This window comes from Malurus melanocephalus, unplaced genomic scaffold (genome assembly GCF_030028575.1).
Source record: "Malurus melanocephalus ecotype Western Australia unplaced genomic scaffold, MMel_1.1 scaffold_97, whole genome shotgun sequence".
In the NCBI taxonomy this organism is placed as follows: Eukaryota; Metazoa; Chordata; class Aves; order Passeriformes; family Maluridae; genus Malurus; species Malurus melanocephalus.
In genome coordinates, this window is record NW_026623329.1 from 121782 (window position 1) to 148963 (window position 27182).

Here is a 27182-nt window from a genome sequence, read left to right on the forward strand (position 1 = left end):
ATCCTTCACTTCCCATGGGATTTCCATGAATTCATGTGACAAAGCCACCAACTCCCATTTCATCAGGCTGGAGCTGGAGACCAGGGCTTAATCCAGATACTTGGGACCTCGGTTTTCCTTGGAGYAGCCCATCCTGCATCCAGAGGATCACTCCCAACCTCAACAGTTCCAGATTTGTGTAAAAATGACCTAAAATTGATTCATTTGGAAGCTCAACCAGGGCTTGTTCCCCTCATGGGTGGTGGACCCATAACTCCCAACAAAAGTGCTACAAACAGGATTTGAATCAGTGCTTTTTAATCCATAAAAGGTGAGAATCCATGTACAAATTTAAAAGAAAAAAAAACAAAACAAACCCAACATAAAACTCTGGAATTAGGGAAATTATCTCAATCCCACAAGACACAACCCCTTCACCAACGCCGGGGTTGGGCAATGCGGGTGGAATGCGACGGCTTCTCCTAAATAAATCCCTCTCCAGCTCGCAGACATCCGCGGTGCCATCCCACTTTTGGGATGGTGGGAAGATGCTSCTGGGATGTTTTAAGGGCAAGGTGGCCTTTTTGGTGACCCCACCCCCTCCTTTCCTTCCCGCTCCCACGCYGAGCAGCCGGGAGGATGACGTGGCAAGTCTGGCTGTGCCAGATGGCCCCGTGCTGGAAGGCGGATCCGGAATCTGGGGTGATGATGCCTCAGGCTGTGGAGAGGCCTCYTGGCCAACAACAGAGCTAAAACCCCTGCTCCTTCAGCTTATAAAATTCCAGGATGGTTTGGCTTGGAAAGGATCTTAAAGCCCATCCCGTTTCACCCTCTGCCATGGGAGACCTTCCACTATCCCAGGTTGYTCCAACCCCGTCCAACCTGRCCTTGCTCCTGGAARTTTTCCTTAAATAAAATCAGGGTGAAGAACTTGGCAAGTGGACGAGGAGCCACCTAGAAAAAGTCCCAACCCAAGGGGGGTGCTGTCATGATCCACTGCTCCTTTAAACCACCCCTAAAAATTCCTTTAAAAGTACAAAAATACAATCCCATCTCTCCCAAGGGAATTTTATGTCTCCCAAGATCATCCAAGCAGTGAAGACCAGACCTGAGACTTCACAAAAAATAATGCACCAGGMAGAAACGGGATGGAGGAAATTTTGCCAATCTATTTTGTGGAACGGAGTCTCCCAGCATTTCCAGGACAATTGCTGAGGTGCCTGGATCCATCAGGCCAGCCTAGGAATGCTGACAGCAGTGTTAGGGAATTAGCAACGTGTGCAAGATCCAATAGTAGCACAAATTTAGGAGTTTAATAATCTGGAAGAGCTATCTTCCTGGAATTTTAATCTCCTCCCAGGAAAAAAAAAAAAAAAAAAAAACCCCAAAGCTCTTAGCTATTAATCTCCTCACGGAATATTTAGGGCAATCCACCTCTCCTGATTAAAAAAGCCAGACAACAACTGCACGTTAAGTCCTTCCCTTTTCTTCCGAAGAATCCAGCTTGGCAGCTGGGCAGGATTTGCTGAGCCAAGCTGGGGGGTCATTCCCCCAAAAAAAMCACCCCAAAAGCACTAAAAATGGTCAAACCATCCTAATTTGAACCCATTTCATCAGGACATCCCCAACTGGGAGATCCTGCCTGGGTTGGACCCCATGATGGGATCACCACAAGTCATCCATGCCCACGCTGTCCCCTCTCCCAAAAAAAGGGCAGTTGGGAAGGATTCAGCTGAAGGATTAAGCTCCTCCAGCAGCTCTTGGAAAGCAGTGGCAGCAGTGCCACCTTGTACCTCGCAGAGAAAGCCCAGGAGATGCTACAGAAGGTGACACTTTTGCTTTAATGGCTGGGGCTGGCTTTGGCCACAAACCAGGCCCTGCTTCWGCACAGCTCCCCCCGACCCCCCTCAAGAACAACAACAAAAAAAAAATCTCAAAATCAACAATAAACCCGAGTTTCCCCCAGATTGAAGGGATCGTTGGATGCAGGAGCTGGGAGACKGAGGTGCCTTGCTCACCTCTCGGCGCGGATCCGACCAGCGGCGCATTCCCTGGGCTGGGAGTCCTCGCAGCCCGAGCCAGGCTTGGGAAGCTTCCCGGGCAGCCAGCCCTGGAGCTCAGGGGACAATAAAGAGCGTGCTCAGTACATGGCCTCATTGTCCCCCACAGCAGTGAAKGGGACCCCGCTGTAGGTGCTCTTCTTGCTCCTCTTGCTCTTCTTGCTCCACACCAGCAGCGTGCTGGCGCTCTTGCTGTTCATSAGGCTCTTCCTGCTGTTCTCCTTGTTGCTTTTCAGCATCCCGGATCCTGAGGACATCACTGCCACCTTCCTGTCCACCTGGGTGGGAAAGGAGGAGAGTGAAGCCCGGGTGGTACCCAGAGCTCAAAGGAATTCTGTGGTTTCCCATGGGATGTGACTCACGGTTTTGGGACATTCTGAGCCCTGCAGGGTGATGACCCCGATGTCCACCCCCTCCTTCCCGGTGCTCTTCAGMAGCTGCACAACCTCAGCGTGCTTGGACCACTTGCAGTCCTTGCCGTTCACRGAGATGATGTAGTCTCCCTCCTTCAGCCCGGCTTCCTGCAGGGAATGAGGGAAAATGTGCTTGGATCATCACAGAATCACAGAATGGYTTGGAAGGGATCTTCAAGATCATCCAGTTCCACCAGGGACACTTTCCCCTATCCCAGGTTGCTCCAAGCCYTGGACTTGACTGATTGCAGGGATGAGGCAGCCACAGTTTCTCTGGGATTTCTATTCCAGGGTGTCCCCACCCTCCCAGAGAAGAATTTCTTCCCAATATCCCCTCTAACCCTGCCCTCTGACAGTGGGAAGACATTCCCTGTGTCCTGTGACTCCATCCTTTGTCTAAAGGTCTTGAAATGGTCCCAAGCAGAGCCAAGAGTGGTGGCTAGAGGTCAGGGGGCATCACTGTACCCTCTTATCATGGAGCCATGGAATGGTTTGGGTGGGAAGGGACCTTAAGGATCATCTCATTCCAACCCCCAACCATGGGCAGGGACGCCTTCCACTATCCCAGTTTGCTCCAAGTCTCATCCAATGTGTCCTTCAATTCTTCCAGGAATGGGGCAGCCACAGATTCTCAGGGAAATCTGTGCCAGGGCCTCCCCGCCCTCYGAGGGAAGAATTCCTTCCCAATATCCAATCTAACCCTGCTTCTGGCAGTGGGGAGCCATTCCCTGTGTCCTGTCCCTCTACCCCTTGTCCCCAGTCCCTCTCCAGCTCTCCTGGAGCCCCTTTAGACACTAGAAGGGGCTCTGAGGTCTCCCTGGAGCCTTCCCTTCYCCAGGCTGAGGAGAGGACACAACYCTGCTCCAGATACGGACCAATCTGCCCTATATCCCAATCTTTGGGAAAATTTAATCTTCCAAAGAGGGATGTGATCCTGCTGCTGAGGAAAACATTGTTCCAGAGATTCTGGGATCCGGAGGGATGGGCTGATACTGAGGGAGGGGGGACACCTTTTGGGCATCCCACCAGAATTCTCCAGCATCTTCTGCTRAAAAAYRAAATCACCCCTGTTTTTGGATGTGCCATCCTGTTCCATCCACTGTCACATCCCAAAACAAGGGATGAGAGTTGGGTGGGCTGCCAATAGTTAAAAACTGAGCAAAATTCCATGTTTTTTTCCTTAGCTAATCTCCTAAAAATTAATCATTCCATGACGCCCACCTGCAAACCCCAGGCTGTGCTCCAGCAGGGATGAATCTCCCCCTGTGCAGTTTGAAGACCTAAAAACACCAGAAATCCCTGGAGGCAGCTCCCTTCCAGCATTCCCATGGGAATAGCAAGGAACTGAGATACTCACAGCAGCGCAGCCCCCCGGGATGACCCCGGCAATGAGGACGGGGGAGTCTCCTCGCAGGGTGAACCCGAAACCGTTCTCTCCCCTCATCAGGTGCACTCTCCGGGCTGGGTACCACTTGTTCTTGGCTGAGAACACGGAGAGGGGGCCCTGGGATCAGGGAGAAACATGGGAAKCACCTTTTCAACTCCCTGGAATTGTGTAGCCGTGTAAAAAACCCCAATTCCAGGGATGGGAGGGGGCAGGGATTTTGTTTCCTGTCTTTTGCAGGAAAAACAATCCCATCATCCAAAGAGGGATGATGGGGATCAAGTCTGTCTGGATCTGGGGGATGCAACCAGGAACAAGGTGGTGGTCAGGTMACCACCTCAGGGTCATTTCCTCCTACTTCTTTTCTATTTTCCTGACTTTTTCCTACTTTTCCATTCCCACAGGAGCAGGAAATTCCTGCCTGCCCTGGGCTTGAGATGCACAAGCTCTCCAAGGGGTGCCCAGGGAATGATCCCAACCACAAATCCCACCACATTCCCGAACCCCAGTCATGCTCCCCAGCACACGAAAACCTAAAGAAGGCAGGGAAGGGATAAAGCTCCAGTGGGATTTTCCTCATGCCACCAAAACCCTTCCTTTCAAGGGTCCCTCGGGAAAAGCCCACCCAAAATTCCTGTGCCTGCTCCCCTGCCACCGGAGGAGCTTTGTGACCCATTTAGGTGTCACAGAGACAGATCCTGCTGCTCCTCCCTGGAAAACCACCGGAGAGAGGGAGAAGAGCTGCAGGAGGAAGGAATCCAGGCAAGCAGAGCATGCAGGGGAGGAGGAGGAGACGGCTGATCCCTCGGGATATTCCCATTCCCGGCGCCGTACGTACCAGCCTGTGGAAGAGGTCGGTCACCTTCACCTGGGAGAAGTTRGGGGATTTGATTTCGGGTTTCTGGTGTGTTTTGGCTGAAGGGAGGGAGAGCAAAGCACAAACAGGGGGTGAGCTCGGGCAGTTGGGGCAGCTGCTGCCATCCCAAAGAGGGACACTGTGACCCCGTAAGAGCCAGGACCTAAAATCCTGGAACAGTTTGGACTGGGAGAACTTAGGAATCATCCAGTTCCAACCCCCCTCCACAGCAGAACTCCCTGTGGAGTTTTCCCACCCACAAACCCCCTGCCCACCCACAATCCCCCCAAAAAAACCCCACTCACGATGGATATCTGGAGCCTCTCCYGTCTCAAAGAAATCCTCCTCGTGGTCGATCTCGGAATACTTGCTCAGGGAGCGCTTGTGGGCAAAGGACAGGACCTCCTGCAGGATATCCATCTTCCTTAGGATCTTGCACAGTCCATGGATCCTCATGGCTTCCTCGTGCTTCATGATGGCTTTTTTGAGATGAGCTTTGCCTGTGAGGGAGCAGAGGGAGCTGAGCCCGACGGAGCGGCAGCTCCGGCGCCGTTCCCGCTCGGCTGCCCACGGATTTCAGGAGCGGTGCCACCACCCCGCTGTGACTCAGGGACAGCCCAGTCACGTTCCCAGCCCTAAATGGGGTCGGTCCCAGCTGATGGAGGGCTGGGAAGGGACCTTGAAGAGTGACCTACTTCGTTCCCCCGGCGCCGGAGCTGGCAGATGTTCCTGAAAAACCACCCCCGACGTCCCTCTTCACGCTTAACCTCAATCTCCCGAGCAAATTAACTTCCCTCCATCGCCTCGGATCCCTCGGGAATGGGAACAGGGAGAACGACCCAGCCCCGTCCTCCTTGGGAAGGTGCAGCCCATCCCTGTTTTCTAGGCTAAGCCTTTTCCTTGTCCTGCAGGTCCTGCTCTCCACCCTCTGCCCTTTGCTCCTGTCCGCTTGCCTTCGACGTGTTCCCACAATCGGGAAATGGAAGTTTTTGGGAGAAAGGAGCTGAAATTCCAGTGACCCACGGATATCAATGCAAGCATCTCCACGGGAAGCTGCAACCAAGGCAGCCGTATCCAAGGCTAAACTCCCAAAAAAAGCTCTCTCCRTGTGTCTCATGGAAATACACGTGGCATTTCACGTTCACAACACACGGTGGCAACAGAATCCAAGGAGATGAGCTTTGCTCCAGACCCCCGGAATCCACAATCAGAAGAACRCAGAGCTGAGGGAATGTTTTGGGGTTGGGTGGAAAACAAAGGAAGAGACTTCTCCCCTCCTCAAATTTTTAGCAAATCCATAAACTGAAATTTTTATCAAATCTGTAAACTGTGAAATGGGGAATAATAATAATAAAAATAATAGGTTCACGGAATGGTTTAGGTTGGAAAAGATCTTAAAAATCATCTCATTCCAACCCCCTTCCAGAGGCAGGGACACCTTCCACTATCCTAGGTTGCTYCAAGCCCTGTCTCACCTGGTCTCGGACACTTCCAAGGGAATCTACAACCTCTCTGGGTTTTTTTCCTTTCCCATAAACCAAATCCAAGCTGAGCTTGGTGTCTGCATATCCATTTTTCACCAGGAACGTTAAACAGAGCCCATTCCCCCCAGGAAAATCAGACAGAGCTGGAAAAGTTGATGCAAACCAGCTGACAACAGCTGAGGGTGTTGGGGTGGTGTCACCATAAAACCCTTGGATTTTGGGACTTCTCTGGAAGTTTCCACTTCCCATCCCCAGCAGTGAATCCGGCTGACTGCCCTGAAAAATTTTGCTGAGACCAAAMTYCTTGYTGGTGGGATCTGCCTCYCTCCCCATGTGTRCAAGGAGRGAAAARAGCTCCTGGGGGAGGCAACACCCCRAATTCTGAGTGCTGAGTTTGCTTTCGATGCAGCCCCAACTTCAGCTGAATAAGCAGCGTCTGTTCTTTCCCTGGAGCTGAAATTTCGCCTGGGAAGAAGTTCTTGTTTCCCAAGAATTTGCTGCAGCTCAAAAAGCCACCCCCTGAGCATCTGCTGCGTCCTGTTTTCGAGCCAAGTCAGCCCAAAGCAAAGAGCTTCCAGGATCTCTGTGTCCCTACGGATTTCTCCGTAGCGTCGGGTGATGTTACCCAGCTGGGAACACCTGGAATTTTTCCTGTCAAACATGGATGGACAGGTTGAGACAAGCATCACGAGCTGGTCCTCACACCCTAAAGGGGACTCTGACGCTTTCCTGTTTCCCAGGAGAAGAAATTTCCTGAGAAATTCCTCTTTGCATGGAGGCATCCCCCTAAAATCTCATCGTTTGTGGGAATTGTGATGGGACCCAGAAATTCATGCTCACCCAGCTTCCTCCTTTCCTCGGGATCCTGCAGCAGGACACGGAGTGAGGGCCCCTCTGGCATGGTGATGTGGAATTGCAGGAAAGCCTTCTCTTGCTCYAGCAGCTCAGCATCTGAGGGAACTGTGGGCAACAAAAGGATGGAGATGGGATTAGGGAGAGGTCAGGGCCACCCAAACTCCTGTGGCAGGGGGGACAAAGGGACTGGGAAGCCACATCCACATCCAGGTGGCCCTGGCAGCACCTTCCTGACATCCAACTACAGCCTGCAAGGAAGTCAGGGATGGGCACAGGGATGATCCCAGTCAGGGCTGCACCAGGTTCTGAAGTTGAGGGCCTCCCTCCTTCCTTTGCTCCAGTCTGGAAGCAGGAGTGGGAAGAGGAAGCCCTGGATTTTCTCCACCCAGAGGTCACTGACATRGAGGCAAATGAGACAACAAATTCAGGGAATCATGGAATGGTCTGGGTTGGATGAGATCTTCAAGACCCTCTGGTTCCAACCCCTTTCCATGGGCAGGGACACTTCCACTTGGCTCCAAGCCYCATCSATCCTGGTCTTGGACACTTCCAGGGATCCAGGGGCAGCCACAAATTCTCTCGGAATTCTATTCCAGCAACTCACCACCCTCACAGSAAGGAATTCCTTCCCAATATCCCATCTAAYTCTGCCCTCTGGCAGTGGGAAGCCATTCCTTGTGTCCTGTCCCTCCATCCCTTGTCCCAGTCCCTCTCCAGCTTTCCTGGAACCCCTTTAGGCACTGGAAGGGGGCACTGGAGCCTTTTCTCCAACCCACAGTGCAGCCAAGGGGATCATTCCATGGAAAACCAGAGATGGATACATCTCTCCCATGCTCTCCAAACCCCACACTGAGCCCTTTAAACCCTTTCTCCCAGCCCAAGATGTTCCCAATCCTCTTTGGTTCACTCAGAATTGCATGGCAGCCTCTTTTCCTGGACACAGAGTGGGACAAGAAACAACCCAGAAGATTCCAGGGTGTTTTGTTGCTCCAAACAGATCCCTGGYGAGCAGAGGGATCCAGAGAGCTGGGAACTGGCAGCTCCAGGGCTGGCTCTCCCTGTGCCAGCTCTTGCCACGTCAGCATCCCTGAGGGATCAAACTGCAGCATAAGGAATTTATTCCCAACTGGTTATGGAAGCAAAAGATTTGTTATTCTGACAAGGGATTCAGGGAGAGGTGGGAGAAGGAATGTGAGATCCCAAAAAATGCCTGAATTTAGCATCTCCTGCTGATTTCTGCTTCCCTCRGTGCCTAAGGACACCAAAAATTTTAGGGAAAAGCTTTGCCCTGCCCCTTGGAACTCCACAGAATCCYTTCCCCACCATCATCCTCTCCTGTTTGGTTCTTTAAACCATTCCAGCTCCACAATATCCCACTCTCTCCCATCTCTGCTCAATCCTGCTTCTGCAACACCCACCCGGCACAGGCAGGAATTCGGGCAGGCTCTGGAGTGGGGGAGGGTGTGAGGACAGTCTGGCAGCCACCCATATCCCTGGCACAGCACTGCCTTGGGCAGCCAAAGCCCTCAAAAAGCCTCCTCAGCCACCCACCAGGTGGCACCAAAGGTYACCAGGTGGCACCAMAGGTCACCAGGAGCATMTGCTGCCCACCCCCGCATCCTCTGCTCCATCCCAAAATTGCTCCTGGGTGTTGGTGGTGACATAGATGGAGACCAAGGGTCACATCTTGAAATCACACTCTGAGTGACCCCAGGGAACCGTGTGTACCTTGCTGCCAGCACCCCGAGATTCCCAGAACATCCATCCATGAGGCTGGAAGTTGAGTCCAAGGGATTTTTGGATTTATTTTTGATTTTTGAAGCCTCCAGCTGGCCTAACATGAGGTGAGCTGAAGGATGTTGGGCTGAGGACATTGGCAGGAGGTCAGCTGGCAAGTGACCCCTATTTGCCCACCCAGCCCCAAAGGGGACAGCAGGTGACATCCCTCCAGCAGCTTTTTCCACCCCTTCTTAGGACTTTTCCCTGTGAAAACCAGAAATATGGGAAAATCTGCCTTGGGGATGAATCGCTGAGTCCATCACCAAGATCTACCGCTCATAGCATTCCAAAAACTTCAGGTGTTGTAACCCTCACCTCTTTTTTTGGGAATCCCACCCCAAAACCCAGGAAACACATGGAATTAGCACTTGGATGAGAAGGAAGCTCCCTCCAGGTTGGACACTTACCGGGGCAGTCACACAGGGCAATGGCAGCGAAATAGTGGGAGAGGGCTTTGAAATGCTCTGACTTGACGTGGACCATGGTGGTCCAGGAGAAGGGAACRTAATCCTTGACGTGGGGCTGGCTCATSGTCTGGTGCACSAGGGAATAAACATCTTCCACCTGGRAAGAGAKAWGAGCTGAGATGTGGGATGTCCCTCAGGAGATGTTGACAACAGATTGTGGTCTCCTGGAAGGTTCTGCTGACCATAAAATCCCACCTAATCCCTTCCTTCCCAAAATTCTCACCCTTGCTGCCTCCTGAGCCAGCTGCAGCCGGGCCAGGAAGTCGTTCTGGGCACGCAGTAAAGTCATCTTCTCAAAGACACATTCCTGGACCTGGGCCACCATCAGCCTCACCAGCATGGTCAGCGAGGCGGCGCTCATGTCCAGGCTGGGAGCATTGGAGAAGTTTTCCTTCAAGTAGTTAAAGGCACCTGGAGGAGGGAAAAGCTCTTGGAAGTTACCAGGCTTGTGAGGAGGAGGATCAGACTTTGGGATCGCACAGGTTCTCCCCCTCCAAGGACATCAAACATCTCACCACCAATGGTGGGTAAGGTCAGGGGTCCAACCCTTGTCATCCAAACAACCCTTGTGCTTTTTGAAAAGCCCTGGGTGATCCTAGCTCCAGGCTCCTTTTTTTCCATGGGGATATGGATCAGCATTCTCTCCTCTCCCCAGCTGGGACATCCCTTGGGGTGGCCTTGGGATCATCCCAATTCCTCTTCCTCCACAGAACCAGCGTGGAGCCACCTCATGGTCCATTTGCAGCCCTTCAGAGATGCCTCTTCCTACAACTGCTCCCACCCCTTCCTGCACTCCAGAGGGTTATTCCCACCTTTGGAAAAAGCTTCCTGGGAAGAGGAGGAAGGGGGGAACCCACGTACCAGCTGCCTTCTGGAAGGCATCGATGGCCTGGTTGAGGCCAGGCAGGGAAGCGCGGTCCTGCCGTGCTCCGATCTGGGTGTGCAGTGCTCCAAGGTTGAAGAGGACGCTGCCCTTCTCGAAGGCCAGAGCTCTCTGGTGGGATGGGACCCCCGTCAGGGAGTCGTACCTGGAGAAGGGAAGAGCCATCAGCTGCTCATCCTCWGGTCGTGATCCCCAAAGTGTCCCTGTCATGGTCCCCAAAGTGTCCCTGTCCACAGGAGGTGGGATTGGAACTGGACGATCTTGAAGGTCCTTTCCAACCTAAACTCYCTCATGAACCCCATGGATGCAGGAGGAGCCTGAAGGGTTTTCAGYGCTCAGCCACCATTCCCATCATGGCTCATGTCATGGGATTTGTGTTTCCCCCTCCCTCCCCAAATTAACCCCGCTGAGGCAACAGCAAATCCAGATCCTGGTGTCCATGAGCCCCGGTGGCAATTCCACCGTGGAAATTTGAATCCAAACTCCCTCCCCAGCCAGGTGGGATGAGGAAAGCTGCGCTCACCAGTGGAAGAAGACACCCAAGGTTTTGGTGGGAGGGAAGAAGCGGCTGTCGAGGAAGTAGAGCTGGTTGTAATATTCCATCAGCAGCTCCAATCCGGCCTCGTTGCGGCTYGGGGTGCGCATGGCCTGCGGGGATGGGACGGGAGACAGGGATGGAAAAAGAGGAGGAAACCCCAGGGGATGGGTTCAGAGCCCTCAAAGAATGACAGAGAGCTGGGAATGTCCAGCCTGGAGAAGGGGAGGCTCCAGGGAGAACTCAGAGCCTCTTTCAGTGCCTAAAGGGGCTCCAAAAGAGCTGGGGAGGGACTTGAGACAAAAGTATRGAGGGACAGGACACAGGGAATGGCTTTAAACTGGAATAGGGTTAAGATTAGATGGGATATTGGGAAGGAATTCTTGGCWKTKAAGGTGGTGAGGGGCTGGAATGGAATTCCCAGAGAAGCTGTGGCAGCCCCATCCCTGGAAGTGTCCCAGGCCAGGCTGGATGGGGCTTGGAGCAACCTGGGATAGGGGAAAGTGGGCAACCTGCCTATGAAAAGGGGTTGGAATTCCATGATCTTTAAGAGCCTTTCCAACCCAAACCACTCCATGATTAAGGCTTAGCCATGGGGAAAAGTTTGGGTGCTGCAACACCCAAATCTGGAAGAAGCAGCCTGGGAGTCATGCTGGAAAAACTCATGGGAATTCTAATTATATAAATGCTAGGGAAGATATCCGATTTTTTTTTTTCATCCTTTCACAGATTTCTTTGTATTTCCTCTTCTCCAAGGCMTACCCGGAGAGAGTCCCTAATATTTTGGAACCCACAAACCAAGGCCAAGGTGCTCCAGGAAAGGGAATTCTACTCCCTGAAATACAGAATAAATGTGGATTTTGCAGAGAGGATGAATGGTCCTCCCAGAGGAAAATGCAGCACCTCCAAGGAGTGATCCTGGACAAGCCAAACTTTGGAATCCAAGGGACACCAACCTGCCGCAGCTCCATKAATTCCTTGATTTCTTTTTCAAACAGGACACCCTCCTCTCCATAGTGCTCACTGATGAAATCCTGGATGGGGAAACGAGAAAATCACAATTTTTAAGATTTAAAGGATGACTTTGAGCAATTCTGCTTAAGGAATTTACCACTTCCACCCACAAGGAATMATCTCCCTTTCCTGCTCTCCAGCATCTCCAGACCCTCATGTCCCACTTTCCCATGTCTTAAATCCAGTTCTTCTACATGAATTTATTTTTTAGCAGCTGTTCCAAGCTGGAAAATTAATTTCAACTCTTTCAGCACCAATGATGGATGCTCACCTTGAGTGGCACCAGCAAATCCAGCTCCTTGGTCTCCTTGAGTCCCAGAGGGATCATGGGAACGCTGATGGATTCGCTGGGAGAAGACAAGAACAGGTTTGGTGGTTGGATTAAAAATCTCGGGTGGATCATGTGGGCTGGAAATTTAAAGGAAGCAGCTCTTTGCTCTGGGCTTGTGCAGCTCCCGTGAAGAGGCAACATATGGAAAAATGCTCTTCCCAAAAAGATTTAGGAATGGTGGCACAAAGGAGAGGTGCAAAGAAAACCTGAAATCATCACTCTTATTTCTTCAGCTCCTGCTTTTCAGAGGAATCTTGGATGTTGGGTGGGCCAGGCAGGATCCAGCCCTCACCAACACAACAGCACCACTCATTACCCCCCAAAACCACTGATAACYCCTTAATTAATCATTAATTGGTGAGGAAAAGAGACAAAGGAATTTAGGAAAACCAGAAGAGCAGAGCAGGAAATTTGTACCCACATTTGCCTCGGAACAAACAGCTCCGGGAGCTATAATTAGTGCAGAAAGCCRTTACTGCTCATTCCCTAACGAGAATTCCACTGGAATCCAATGACTGGAATAAACAAAGGGAGTTTTGTTTGGACTGGGTAGGGTTTGGGGTTGTTATTGYTGCTTCTGATTTCTTTTTAAACCAGGGCAAGCAAGTGGCAAATTGGGAAAACTGAGCAACCCTGACAGGGAATGTGCCTGGAAAAGCACGTGGATGGACACGGAAAYGTGGAATTGTGGAATGGTTTGGGTTGGMAGGAGCTTTCAATCATGGAATTCCAACCCCCTGCCATGGGCAAGGGACATCTTCCACTATCCCAGGTTGCTCCAAACCCYGTCCAACCTGGCCTTGGACACTTCCAGGGATGGGGCTGCCACAGATTCTCTGGGAATTCCATTCCAGGGCCATACCACCTTCCTAAGGAAGAATTCCTTCCCAATATCCCATCTAATCTTACCCTATTCCAGTTTAAGGCCATTCCCTGTGCYCTGTCCCTCCATCCCTTGCCCCCAGTCCCTCTTCCACTCTCCTGGAGCCCCTTTAGGCTCTGGAAGGGGCTCTGAGGTCTCCCTGGAGCCTTCCCTTCTCCAGGCTGGACATTCCCAGCTCTCCCAGGCTGTCTCCAGAGCAGAGGAGCTCCATCCCTTGGAGCATCTCCATGGCCTCCTCTGCACTTTCTCCAACATCTCCACGCCCTCTTTATGTTGGACCCCAGACCTGGATGCAGGATTCCAGGTGGGATCTCACCTGAGTGGGGCAGAGGGGTAGAATTCCCTCATTTCCTGCTGCTCACTGTGGGACAAGCCCAGGACACGGGGAATTTCTGGGATGTGAGCACACATGGATGAGGCATTTCCAGCTTTTCATCCCCCAGCACCCCCAAAYCCTTCTCCTCAGTGCTGCTCTCGATCCCTTCATCCCCCAGCCCAGATTTGTGCTTGGAATTGTGCTGTCCCAGGTGCAGGATGTTGCACTTGGCTTTGTTGAACCCAATGAGCTGCCTCTGGAGCTTATCCTGGTCCCTCTGGATGCCATCCCATCCCTCAGCYACGTCACCCACACATTCCATATTTTCATCCAACACCATCCACCTCAGGAAGAGAAAAAGGGAAAAAAAAGCCCAGAATCATTTATGCTGGAAAAAACCTCCAAGATGAGTCCAACCTGTCACCAATCCCACCCAGCCCAGGGCACTAAGTGCCACATCCAGTCATTCCTTGGACACTTCCAAGGGATGGTGATTCCCATCACCAAAATATCTCATTGGATCTATTGGGAAGAGCTCAGGTGGGATTCCCAGGAATGCAAGGGAAGATGGTTTTTTTTTCCCTTTTTCTCCTGCTTTGGGACATCAGTGTCCAGAGGATGCTCCATCTATCYATCCCCAAACATCCCAGTATCCTCTGGAAAAGCTGATTTTTCTCTCCTTTCACCTCTAGAAGGAAAACACTGACATTTCCAGGATGAAAACTATACAGGAATTCTGTTCTGTATCCAAATCTGCCCCCATCCTCCAGCCACCACCTCAAGGTCCTTGATGATGGAAAGGTTTGGGATGGAAGGGAACTTCTGAAGGTCATCCCAACCCTCTGCTGTGGGACAGAGCAGGGCAAACAAGGCGAGAGGAGCTTTGCTCCCAGAAAAATTCCATACTAGTGGGGAAAATAAAATCCCAAGGGATTTCCCTGCTCTTCCCAGACCCACCTGTCATTCTGATACACATCCATGCTGCTGTTGAGCTCTTCCAGCTCTTCCTTCAGGAGCTGAAGGTTTGAGTTGACGTAGCTCAGCTCCAGAGCCACAGTTTCCTTCACCTTGTGGTTGCTGGTGGCCCTACAAGAAACCAATGGATCAAAATTCCCTCTTTTTATCCAAAAGTTTATTTTTCCACTCCACATGGAGTTTTCCAGCCGTGCAATCCATGTGCATCAAGCCAACTCTTGGCACAGGGATTCCTCTGGTTCTCCATGTGATGATGGAAAGGTTTGAGTGGGAAGGGACCTCTGAGGGTTATCCCATTCCAACCCCTGCCATGGGACACCTTTCCCTATCCCAGGCTGCTCCAAGATTCATCCAGCCTGGCCTTGGACACTTCCAGGGATGGAGCAGCCTCAGATTCTCTGGGAAYTCCATTTCAGTGCCTCACCATGCTCACAGCCAGGAATTCCTTCCCAATATCCCATCTAACCCTGCCCTCTGGCAGTGGGAAGCCATTCCCTATGTTCTGTCCCTCCATACCTTATCCCAAAGTCCCTCTCCAGCTTTCCTGGAGTTCCTTTAGGCACTGGAAGGAGCTCTAAACCCTTCCTGGAATCTCTTCTTCTCCAGGCTGGACATTCCCATCTCTCCCAGGCTTTTAGGATTAGGGAAGTCATAGCATCCAGGTAAAGGCTGAGCCCAGGTAAAACTCATTGCAGTGCTGCATCCAGGAATTCCTGCTCCAGAGCCACTTTCCCCCTGTGCATTCCCACTTCCACCCCAGTGCAGCTCCAGCTCTGGCAGTGAGCACTCCGGCTGCTCCCCCATGCCAAATAAATGGTGGGATTTGAGGAGAAAAAACTCATTTCTGGGTGCAAAGAATCCTYCTGGAGGAGAAGGGATTTGCTGAGTTCCCCCCTCCCCTTCTTTCCCTGCTCCCAGCAGGAGCTGTAAACATCAGGGATTGATTCCAGCTGCCTGTTCCCAGCAGGACAAACTCCCAGGCTGATTATTCCCCTCTTATCTGTGCTCCAAAGGAAAGCAGGGRGAGATAACCCGGAGCTGAAAGGGGGTCTGGCTGCTGAACCACACTGGGATTCAGGGAAAACAATCCATGGATGAACTCTGCTCCACCAGGAAACTGCTTCCCTCCAGCTTTTCCAGAGAATTGCCTTTGACGTGGATTTTTTATGGACTGAGTTYTTCTGGGTCTTGCCCTGTCCTGGCTCAGGGCAGGAGAAGAAGCTTCAGTGTTTTCCTTTGGAAATCTGGTTCAGAATCTCCTCCTTCCTCCCCTTTGCTGGGATTTCCCAAGAGCAAGGAATTTTTTGATTCAAAACCAACAAAGCCAAACCACAGCACATCCAAAGTTCCCCACGGCTGCCTCCATTGAAAAATCCTTTAGCATTCCTGCAATTCCCCAGGCAGCATCAACACCTCTTTCCACATAAACCAGTATTTGATCCCTATAAATAAGGTTTTAATTCCTATTTATCCTCAACACATCGCAACACCTCCAGACACATCACTACTGTTGGTAAAATTAACATCCCATATGGATTAAAGGGAATTTTCCCCTTCTTGTTCCTAGCTGGAAACAATTTCTTTGGCTCTCAGCAGTCCCCTGATTATTTTCCAGGTGTCTTAGCACAGTTCTCAGCAGGATCTGCTCCATGATTTTGCCCAGAATCTGTCACCAGGAAACTGTTATCTTGGGGCACTTCGCAAGTGCCACACACAGCAAATAATCCTGGAATTGGTTGGAAAGGACTTCCAAAATCATGGAATTCCAACTCCTATTATGGACAGGAACACCTTCCCCTATCCCAGGTTGCTCCAAGCCCCATCCAAGTGGCCTTGGATACTTCCAGGGATGGGGCAGCCTCATCTTCTATGGGAATTCCTTTCTAGGGCCACACCACCCTCACAGGAAGGAATTCCTTCCCAATCTAATCCTTCCCATCTAATCTCACTGTATTCCAGTTTAAAGCCATTCCCTGTGTCCTGTCCCTCCATCTCTTGTCCCCAGTCCCTCTTCCACTCTCCTGGAGCCCATTTAGGCACTGGAAGGTGCTCTGAGGTCTCCCTGGATCCTTCCCTTCTCCAGGCTGGACATTCCCAGCTCTCCCAGCCTGGCTCCAGAGCAGAGGGGCTCCAGCCCTTGGAGCATCTCCATGGCCTCCTCTGCACTTGCTCCAAAATCTCCATGTTCTCCTGTGGTTGGATCCCAGAGCTGGATGCAGAATTCCAGGTGAGATCTCACCTGAGCAGAGCAGAGGAACAGAATTCCCCTTTTCCTGCTGCCCACACTGTGAGGACATGAGGAATTTCTGGGATTCATTTTGTGATTTATTTTCTTTCTTCCTTTCTTCCTTTCTTCCTTCCTTTCTTCCTTTCTTCCTAAGGACCTGGACATTTTTATCTCCCCCACTGCTTCACTCAATCCCAGTATTCAAACAGGAAAGGAAAAGATTTCCTCTGGCTCTTCCCATTTATTTACCCAGCAAACAAATCCACTGAGCAAACAGCACATGGATTTTTTTTTTTCCAACACTCCATTCCTGCCAACTTTTCCCAGAAAAGACATGGGAAAAGCTAAATAGGATTATTTTTTCTAAGCATTGGGCCAATTTGTTTTTAATGTTAGAGAGAAACACCCCAGCAAATTCCAGCTCCAAACTGCTCCAGGCTGGACAATCCACAGCTTTTTTTCCCATGTGCCATAAGCACCAGACTAAAAACCCAAAGRAATTTTATCCACATATCCCAAATCTTTAATTTTTAAGCAATAGCCTTTAGACTTGCAACATAATCCCCTCCCTCCTCCTCAGCTTTAATTTCAGGCTTGATTACTCCTGCTCCCCCCACCCAGATTTCCCAAATTTCGTAAGCTTGAAGCACCAGAATGCCGAGAAATCAACTTTATTCCTCGGCCAGATTTGTGGGAGGGAGGAAAAGTGGCTGCTCCAAAGGACACCCAGAGTGCTGAGCCAGCAGAAAAGGAGCCCCCTCAGTGCATTTTCCCTGATAATTAAGATGTGTTTTACATCCTATTTTTTCCTCACTCCCCCTTCCTGCAGCTCCAATTCCTGCTGTTTGCACCAAAACTGAGCTGGTTTCTGCTGAGGCAGCACATTTCCCTCTGTTTTTTGTTTAAATATAACAYGGAGGAGTGGCAGAAGTCAGGATTTCATGGCTTATTTTCCTTAATTAAATGAGGCACAATAAAGGACAGAGCAGTGGGATGTCCTCATCCCCCAGGAAAACATAATTTTTTTATGGATCAATCATTATCCCCTTCTCCCAGGTACAACAGGAACAGTTTATTGTTGTTAAATTCTTCCAGTTCAGGAGTAAAAAGCCRATTTTATTTTATGTGGGATAAAAACAATCAAAAAACTGGGAAAATACTCCCCAAAAAATTGTATTTTAAGGTAGGCTTATGGTATTTTTTTGTATTAAAGACCTGTCCAGCCTGGAATGTGCTCCAAAAAATAAGGGGAAAATGAAATAAACACAAGAGATRTTTAAAAAGGTCCTCCTTGGGTTAAAATTYRTGTGGATGTGGCACTTGGCAGTGCTGGGGGAAAAGCTGGGAAAAACCCAAAATCCTAAAGGAATTTTCTTACCTATTTAATCCTAAAGCTGGATTTCATGGAATGGTTTGGGTTGSATCTTCAAGAACCTCCAGTTCCACCCCCCGTCATGGGCAGGGATATCTTTCCCAATCCCAGGGTGTTCCAAGCCCTCTCCAACCTGGCCTTGGACACTTCCAGGGATGGGGCAGCCACAGCTTTTATGGGAAAAAGCTTTTCAGGGCCACACTGCATTCACAGGAAGGAATTCCTTCCCAATATCCCATGTAATCTCACTCTATTCCGGTTTAAAGCCATTCCTCCTTGCCCTGTCCCTCCATACCTTGTTCCCAGTCCCTCTCCAGCTCTCCTGGAGCCCCTTTAGGCACTGAAAGGGGCTCTGAGCTCTCCCTGGATCCTTCCCTTCTCCATTCCCAGCTCTCCCATCCTGGCTCCAGCCCTCAGAATATCTGGATTCACTCCAACATTTCCATATCCATTGGATTCCTCTGCGGGATTTTCAGGCAGGTGCTCTGCATTTCAAGCCCAACCTCAGTCACTCATTCATTCCCATCATTCCATCTGTTCCCATCCTGCTTTTTAACAACCTTCCACCAGCTGCAACATGGATATCAAGACTTTTTTCCCATCTCCAACCAAATTCCAGGGTAAGGGGGATGCTCARGGGAGCAGGACTCACCTGAAGAGGTTTTCTGCTCCTGCTCTCATCCGCATTTCCTTGTTGATCTGCTGGTTGATCCGGGCCCGGCGGTGCTGGAGTTTGCTGCGCTGGGTCTGGGCAAAGGGGTCACAGCCCTGCTGAGAGACAAGGGTGGGGTCTCATCCCAAATCAATATTTTGGGATTCAAAAACTCYATCAATTCCATAAATTGTGCACTTTCAGGGCTCACAGTCATGGAATGGTTTGRAGTGGAAGGAAKCTTAAAGATCATGGAAYTCCAACCCSTGCCAYRGGCAGGGACACTTSCACTATCCCAGRYTGCTCCAACCTGGCCTTGGACACTTCCAGGGATGGGGCAGCCACAGCTTTTCTGGGAATTCCATTCCAGGGCCTCAACACTCTGACAGGGAAGAATTTCTTCCCAATACCCCATCTAACCTTACCTTATTCCAAAAGCCATTCCCTGTGTCCTGCCCCTCCATCCCTTGTCCCCAGTCCCTCTCCAGCTCTCCTGGAGCTACTTTAGGCACTGGAAGGGACTCCAAGGTCTCCCTGGATCCTCCCCYTCTCCAAGGGAACATCCTCAGCTCTCCCAGCCCAGMTCCAGAGCAGAGGGGCTCCAGTCACCAGTGCACYTCCATGTCCTCCTCTAGAATTRCTCCAACATCMCCACATCCTTCTGCTGTTGGWCCCCAGMGCTGGATGCAGGATTCCAGGTGAGATCTCACCTGAGCRTGGTGGAATTTCCTCTTTCCTGCTRCCCACRTTGKGGGATGAGCCCAGGAGACTGGGAATTCCTGGGATGTGAGCACACATGGCTGGGTCATGCTGAGTTTCTCACCCCACCAGACTTTTCCCTGCCTTTGGAGTAACCATTGTATTCCCCAGCCTGACGTGCTGCTGACAGGAATTTCTTTCCCTGAGCTCCTCCCAAATGCAGCCACCAGTAGGAATTCCACAACCTCTTCCCAGGGTCTGGACACAATCCAAAACCCAGGAGGGGCTGGAGGTGAGCTCAGTATAACCCCAAAGCTCAGGAACAGATGTGATCCCAAGGCAATCTCCAGGAYATGGGGCACAGGGAGTCAGGAGTTCACAGGGATCAAGGAATGAGTTGCACACAGCACTAAATTGATTCCATCCTTCCCATGGCTCTGGCTCGGAATTTCAGCAGACAGGGAAAACATGTTGCATTCCCGACTTCAGGAAATAGCAGCCAGCAAATTTCCCTTTGGCTCACAGGGGCAAGGAGTTATTATGGGATGCCTCAGGGAATGGGGCTGCCATGAGGTGTGCTCCTGAATCCAGTGCCACAAAAGCTCTTCCCAAGCAGGGATGATTCCCATCATGCATGGGAAGATGTAGAGGGATGGAATGAGCCTCTGGAAGATCCCTGGCAAAAAAAATTCCCTGGTTATGAAGGTACAAGACTGGGAAGTTTAAGAGGATGGAAAGTCCTGAGCCTGCAAAGCATGGGAGGATTTCTCCAAGAACCTGGAATGTTTTGGGTTGGAAGGGACCTTAAGGATCATTGCATTCCAACCCCTGCCCTGGCTTCCCACAGAAATTGTGGATGACCCTAGAAGTGTTCCAGGCCAGGTTGGATGGGGCTTGGAGCAACSTGGGGTAGCAGGAGGTACCCCTGCCCATGGAATGGGATGATCTTTAATGCCCCTTCYAACCCAAACCATTCCATGTTTCTATGGAACACTTGATCATCTCTCCAGTGGGACCTGAAAAAATTTGCCTTTTAACAGAATTCAGCTTCCTTAAAATTAATTCCCCATATTTAATGTCCACCAAATGTTGCCTCCTTTGGAAAAGGGTCTGGGATTAACATTGGGATTTTCATTTAAGGGAAAGATTGGAGCTGCTAATTGACACTTTAGAGACTGAGGAATCAGAGTGACTCCAGCTGGTCCATAAATCTCCAGGATTAATGCTTTGCACTAATCCATGAATTTGATGGAAGGAACAAGCTGGAAGCACRAGATCCCAATTATTCTGGAAAAGCAATTCAGTGGGATTTGAGGAAAACACCCCGATAGCTGCAGGAATCTCGGATCTAAAAGGAGATCCACTCAGGAGGAAAACCAGGGGCAAAAAACAAGGAAGTTTGATCCAGAAGTGTCACCTCTGGATCTGTCCTGAGGGGAATCCACCCATCCTGTGTGGTCTCCCTAGGAAAAACAAAAATCTAGAAATCAGAAGAAAAAGCAGAAAGGATGAGGAACCCAACCCAAGATGTAGAGAGAAGCTTCTTAAAATTTTAATGTTTAATTAAAAAATTCTATAGAAGATTTCTGACAGCGTGGCAGATTCAGAGACAAGTGTGTATGCAAATATACCCAAATATATGCAAATGAGGCAGCTCCAGGCTCCCTCTCTTTGCCTCAGAAATCCACGCAAAGCTCCACAGATGGGAAGTTTCTCCAYCTCCAGCTCTTCCTGCAGGAGATTCCAGCACCTTGGAGTCCTTTCCACCTCTGCCAAAGGTTAGTTTGGAAGCAGCCAGAGGGGTTAAAGGGATTTTTGGCGGGGAAAGAAGCAAAAACCACACGGATATGCAGGGAAGAGGCCTGGGAAGTGGAATGATGGATGGGATGATGGAAAAGGCACAAGTGGAGGGATTATCCAAACCCACAGGGAAGGTCTGGAGGAAAAACATTTGGAATGAAGGGAAAAAAGAACTGGGATGCAGAAGATACTGGGATGACTCCTCAGGATATTCCAAGAGGTTAAAACCTCTTCCCTGYGGGAGCCATGAAGGGATTTAGAAAATTGATTTGACTTCTCCTGCTGGGAAGCACTAAAGCTGTTTCTGGGGCTGCGAGAGTTTTTTGCCCTGGCTTCTCCATCAGATGTAATGGGATAAATCCTCAATCCCTATCCAGACTTCTAAGCCAGCAGCAAAAAGATGCTGGAAAACCAGGAGGAACTGACATCAACCCAAAGCCTTGTGAGGTTAAGTCAGGAATTCAAGATCAAGGATTGCCTGTGATCTCCGCACATTTTGTTTTCCTCAACAGGAATATGGGATTGCTGTGAATCTTCCCTTGAGAGGCTCTGCCTTGATCCCAAAATATAATCCCTGGCTGGCATGGATCAATACAAACATCATTCCATGTGGAATAAAAAAAGCCCCATCTGCAGGAGCATCACAGCAATATCGTAATTCCACAAATCCTGGAGCAAGAAGGAAATTTGTGTCCAGGAAAGTAGAAAAGGCCACCTTTAAATCCAAATACAAATAAGGAAAATAGGGAGGCAAGGGAAGAGCATTCCACCTTCCAACAGTTCAAAGGATCCCAAAGCTTTTCCTGTCYGAGTTCCAACTAAAAACCACAGAACAAGTTTCCAGGGATTTAARCATGACTTGCATAAGGGGGAAAACAATCCCACCAAAATCCCATGTTCGGTTCCCAAAGGGATTTTCCTGGATTAATTCTTATTTGCTCAACCTCTTGAGGTCACCCCTGTAAGATCAGAAGAAAGAGGGTTTTTTTTCATCCAGGCTTTGGGGTGCACCTGGGGACACCAGGAAAAGGGAATTTGGGGATTTAAGAAGGGGGTCTGGAAAAAATTCAGACTTTTCCTTCCTGGTTTAAAGGTTTTAAAGGAAAAGCAAGCACAGAACYCTTCCATAARTTGYGCAGAAGCCAGRGAACAGCAGCTTATTTTGTACACARAGAAYGATGGATCAAAAAGCTGTGGAAATGAGTAAGGTGTGGCCAGCCCTGAAGTTTATCACCTGTGACAAAGCAGGATTAGGGTCGAGAATTGGACTCTGTGATTCCAACAAGTCCATTCCAATCCACATCCTCTGATTTTATTGGAAAAAGGGGATTTATTTCCAGAAAAATCAGTCAATTCCCACAGTATCCAAACCTCRGCACAGGGATGTGACAACAGAACCAAAAATCCTCCTCCAGGGTCTCCACAGGAGGAAAAAAAAATTCCAGAAGACCCTTTCCAGGGGGAATCAAAACCAACAGCTCACCTCTGAGGGCCAGCAAGGATTATCCAACCTTATCTTTGCAGGGAACACTTGGACTGACCKGAGGGCATTTTCCACTTCCAGATACCTCTCCCAAGTCCTGAGGGCCCATCTGGGGTGCCCAATAGRGCAATGACGAGGCCTTAGGGAATGTTTGCTCAGGGTGCACTTTGAACTTCCCACCCCCAGGAGCTGAAAACTTGAGTGACTCCTAGATGACAGCCGCACCCTGAGAGCGATTTGTGACCTCGGTGACAAAAACAYAGACTCAGATTCCCGGTTTTTCAACACCAGGGACAAGCTGAATCACCTGGAGGAAAAGGTGGAGGCCAGCAAGTCCAAAGGGTAATTCCATGACAAAGGGATTGATTCCCGCTCCTTTGTGTTGGAAGCGAAAATGAAGGGAGGGGGAAATGTAGGAAGGGAAAACAGGATTTTTGGAAGTGCTGATAAAATTTCAAGGAAGGGAGAAATGGAGATGCAGATCCAGGTTCCTGAGGAACTGGCACAGATCAGGAATGTGCTGGTAACAGCCAGGCACGGATCTTCCCAGAAAACTGAGGAAGGGRTTGGTAGCTGGGATTTACAGCCCCAGCAGGAATTGCAAGAAAAGCTCCTGGAAATACAGGGAGAACCTGGCTGCATCCCAGAAGCTGCTCCACAGCTGCCCAAGCCTGGACCAAGCTGGGCCACGTCCAATCCCAGTTTTGGCCACAAAAGAGTCACCACCGGGATTCTTCCCCATTAGGGAGGCCCGGGAATGCCCAGAGAGAAACTGAGGAAGTTTAATTTGCAGGGAGACTCGAGACATCCATGATGTGGGAAGAGGAGTCATCGCCAGGTGCTGAGCTCAGCKCCACTGCCAGCCCCACCTCCAGGGAGACACCTTCCCATTCCCAAGGTCAGGGAAGGAAGGGAAGCAGGACTTCAGCCAGCCTGGATCACTGCCAAGGGCGTGGTAAACACACCGAGACCCTTTGTGCCAGGAAAAAGGATGTAGAAGGGATGACAAAATTATGGGATGGTTTGGGTTGGAAAAGAGCTTCAAAGTAATGGAATTCCACTCCTTGACATGGGAAGGGACACATTCCACTATCCCAGGTTGCTCCAAGCCCCATCCACCATGGTCTGGAACAATTCCAGGGATGGAGCAGCCACAGCTTCTCTGGGAATTCCATTTCAGGGCCTCACCACCCTCACAGGGAATAACTTCTTCCCAACATCCAATCCAATCTCACCCTATTCCAGTTTAAAGCCATTCCCCCTTGTCCTGGCACTCCCTTGTTCCAAGTCCCTCTCCAGCTCCCCTGGAGCCCCTTTAGGCTCTGGAAGGGGCTCTGAGGCCTCCCTGGATCCTTCTCTTCTCCAGACTGGACATTCCCAGCTCTCCCAGCCTGGCTCCAGCCCCTGGAGCATCTCCATGGCCTCCTCTGGACTCGCTCCAACAGYTCCAAATCCTTCTGCTGTTGGACCCCAGAGCTGGACCATGATCCAGATCCCAACTCCATCCACTGGGCCTATGGGCTGTGGCTCCAACCCCAATCCATTAMATTTATCCCAGAAAACACCTCCAACATCTCCCACACCAAAAAAAAACCCCAAAATACCGACAAACCGAAACAAAACAAAACAAAAAAAAAAACCAAACAAAAAAACCCCAAAAAACACAACCAGGGATTTATTTCCATCCCCTCTCAGCAGCACCAACATTTCCTAACAGGGAAGTTTTTCCCCAAACAGTGAGTTTCCAAGGGCACAGATGATCCAGCAGCTTAGAAACCCGGAACAGGATAACTCTGAGCACCTGTTTTATTTACACTGATCCCTAAATGATTTTCCCAGAGTCAGAGCTGTCAGCCAGAATTTTTATTCCTCTTTGGAATCCACAAATTTTTGAGTCAGACCAGCACAGGAGAAGTGGCCAAGTGACCCTGCTTTAGTCACATTATCCCATGGGACAGAGAGCAAAACAAAAGCCAGGGAACCACTCCACACACAAAAACAGGCTTGGAAATTCTCCTTTTTTTCCCCAGGATTATCCAGAATTTCCTTCCTTTTCCAGCCAAAAGTATTTAAGACATTAATATGAGCTGTTACGAGACAAGCAGGAGGTGACAACAAGTGGGTTTTTACTCCCTGAAAATCTATTTAGAAAGGAAATTCCCTATCATGGAATTAATCTCATGGAGCACCCTGGCTCCAAGCTGGGTTTCTGTGAGAGACAGGAGCAGCTAAAACCTCTAAAACCTTTTATTGAGAATATGGTTACATCACAGAGCCTTTGAACAAATGAGGGGAGGATTAAGGTTTTAAATTTCCCAAGTGGCCTCATTGGTGGTTCATGCAGTCAGCAAGAGGAAGGAAAAATAAACCCGGGGGTGGGAAGAAAAATCTGGGGGATTGGGGGTTCTAGACAGCACAAACTGCAGCTAAAAATTGAATTTTAGGATGGTGAAAGTGCTCTGGGAAGGTGGGGGAGGCACAGAGTCAGGGCAAGGTGCCAGCAGGAAACAGGTGGATTAAATCTTCACTCCTAGGACAGAAAACTTGGCAAAGAAAAAAGAAATAAAAAACACTTTTTCAGCAGCATTCAGGATCTCCTATGAGGGAGAAAATACAGATCCACACTCCTGATGTTGTYAGGGTTATATAAACAGCAGGAAAAGGTTGCATTGATAACGTCTCTTAAATAATAACAATAACAAAGGCAAACTAAGAGATCTGATCAGGTGCTRTGCTGTTTAATTAAAAAAATAATCATGTTATGATAGAGGCTGCTGATCCCTTGCCCAGCTCCCCCCTCCAAAGCTTGGCAATATTTTCCACGTTATCCTTTGTGCTCAGGATCCAAACAGAGTAAGTTAGGAAAAAAAATCCAAAATCCCTCCTGTTAATCTTCCCTCACGAGCAGCACCTGCTCTTTAGACGAGGCCCTGAGTTAAACCCCGACCTGGTTTAAGGTTGCAACCTCTTGAGCTGCAGCCCAGGCTCAAGTGACTCCAGATCAGATTGATCCAGGGGRAAAAAAAAAAAAATCCYTTCCAGAGCATGGCTGAGATTGGATTTCTGGGTTATTTAGGATTTTTTTTTTAGGGGGGATCTGTGTGTTGGGATTTTTTTGCTCTTGTGGAAATAAGGGATTTGTAAAGAGAGCTCAGATTATGGAGTGAACTCGCTGCTGGTTTATCCCATTGGATTTCAGGGGAAAACTAACGGGAAACACACTTAAACAGCCCCAAAAGAATATTTTCCATGTTTTCTTGTTCCCAAAAATCTCTTTGACCCCAAGAGAACAGGGAAGAGTGACACCTGAGGACTGATTCCCACTGATTCCATCCCACAATTCCTAATTAAACAATGACACCAAGCAGAGCAATCAGCCCCATCTCTCCTGTACATCCCAACTTTCCTTAGGAGCAGCTCCTGAGGGAAAAACTCAGGGAGCACCTTTGGGAGCAAGGAGAGGGACAGGGTGCACCTGGCTRGACCATCTTCCTGCAGGCAGGAAGGAGGAAAAAAGCCAAAATATCGGTGAAAACAATCATTGGGAAGCTCAGAGATGGAGACAGAAGAAAAGGTGGGATTCAGGAGTGGAGTTTTAGGGATGAGGAGCTAAGAGGGAGCTGTTTAGGGCCGTTTATAGGGCAGCAATCACATTTCCACCTCCAGCAGGATTGTGTGTCCCTGCACCCCCATCCATGGGGACAACCATCCCTATGGAGAGGACAGGGATATGGAGGCAGCCCCATGGAGCAGCTGAGCCCATCCCAAGCCCACCAYGGCCTCACCTTCCGTGTGCTGCCACTCTTCGGGCTGTGCAGGAGGACAAGGCCACCGTCCCTGTCCCCATCCGGGCTCTCCTCCTCGGGGGGCATCATCTCCAGGGATGTGACATCCACAGGCTGGGAATGGGGGCCTGGAGCTGGGGGGCTCCTGCTGGACCTCACGGGGGGTGCTGGGGGCTCGGTGACCCCTYCTTTGGTCCCACACTGGTCCAGATCCCAGACCTGTCCTAACTGGGGGTTTCAACCCCCTCTAAGCCCGGCTCTGTTGTGCTGAAAAACCCCCTGCTCTTAACATCTGGCCAGATGTGAGCCGACGGCTTCCTCCAGTAGGGATAACCCAGATAAAAGAGGGGGGCACACAAACCCCACAGAGCCCCTTTATAAAGTTACCCAGACTGAGGGGATGTTAAATACCCSCAAAGGCTAAATAGAGGATGTTTAAATTCCCCCACAACCCACTTGAAGGACTATGCTAAATAGGGGGAAGAGGGAGACGAATCCCTCTAAACTTCCCTTGCAGAGCAACCCTAAATAGGGAGTTGTTTAAACCCTTACAAACTTCCCCTGACAAGAGTTACTTTAAATAGCAAGGGGGRGGKTWAAMCCCCCCCMAAACCCACCTTATAGAGACACCCGGGTGAGGAGAGAGTTAAACTCTGAAAATCCCTTTATGGGGCTATCCCAGATAGGGGGAACCCCCCAAACCCCCCTTGCAGAGCTACCCTAAATGGGAGGGGGGGGGAAAGTTTAAACCCTTTCAAAACTCTCTTGGCAAAACTCCCCTAAGGAGAGAGGGTTTAAACCCACTTTGCACAGCGATCCCAGACAGGGTGGGGGAGTTAAACCCCTCTCCCCTCGCAGCGTAAACCCCCCAAAAATCCCCCTCAGGGAGATGCTCCAGCCAAGGGGACCCCCAGCGAACTCCCTTCCAGAGCCAAACCCCACCGCCCTAC

General features: G+C 50.1%; 1 protein-coding gene across 1 annotated transcript; it reads right to left on the reverse strand.

Moving 5' to 3' along the window:
• Positions 1–286: 286 nt before the first annotated feature.
• On the reverse strand, positions 287–26826 carry RHPN1 (rhophilin Rho GTPase binding protein 1). Its single transcript, XM_057368774.1, has 15 exons — positions 26233–26826; positions 18466–18581; positions 14197–14325; positions 11981–12056; positions 11652–11729; positions 10684–10808; positions 10139–10305; positions 9501–9688; positions 9218–9374; positions 7017–7136; positions 4998–5192; positions 4675–4751; positions 3810–3956; positions 2402–2560; positions 287–2317 (listed from the first exon to the last, which is right to left on the reverse strand). The coding sequence occupies exons 1-15, from the start codon at positions 26320–26322 to the stop codon at positions 2120–2122; spliced, it is 2022 nt and encodes a 673-aa protein (XP_057224757.1). The 5' UTR covers positions 26323–26826; the 3' UTR covers positions 287–2119.
• Between the last annotated feature and the right edge of the window lie 356 nt (positions 26827–27182).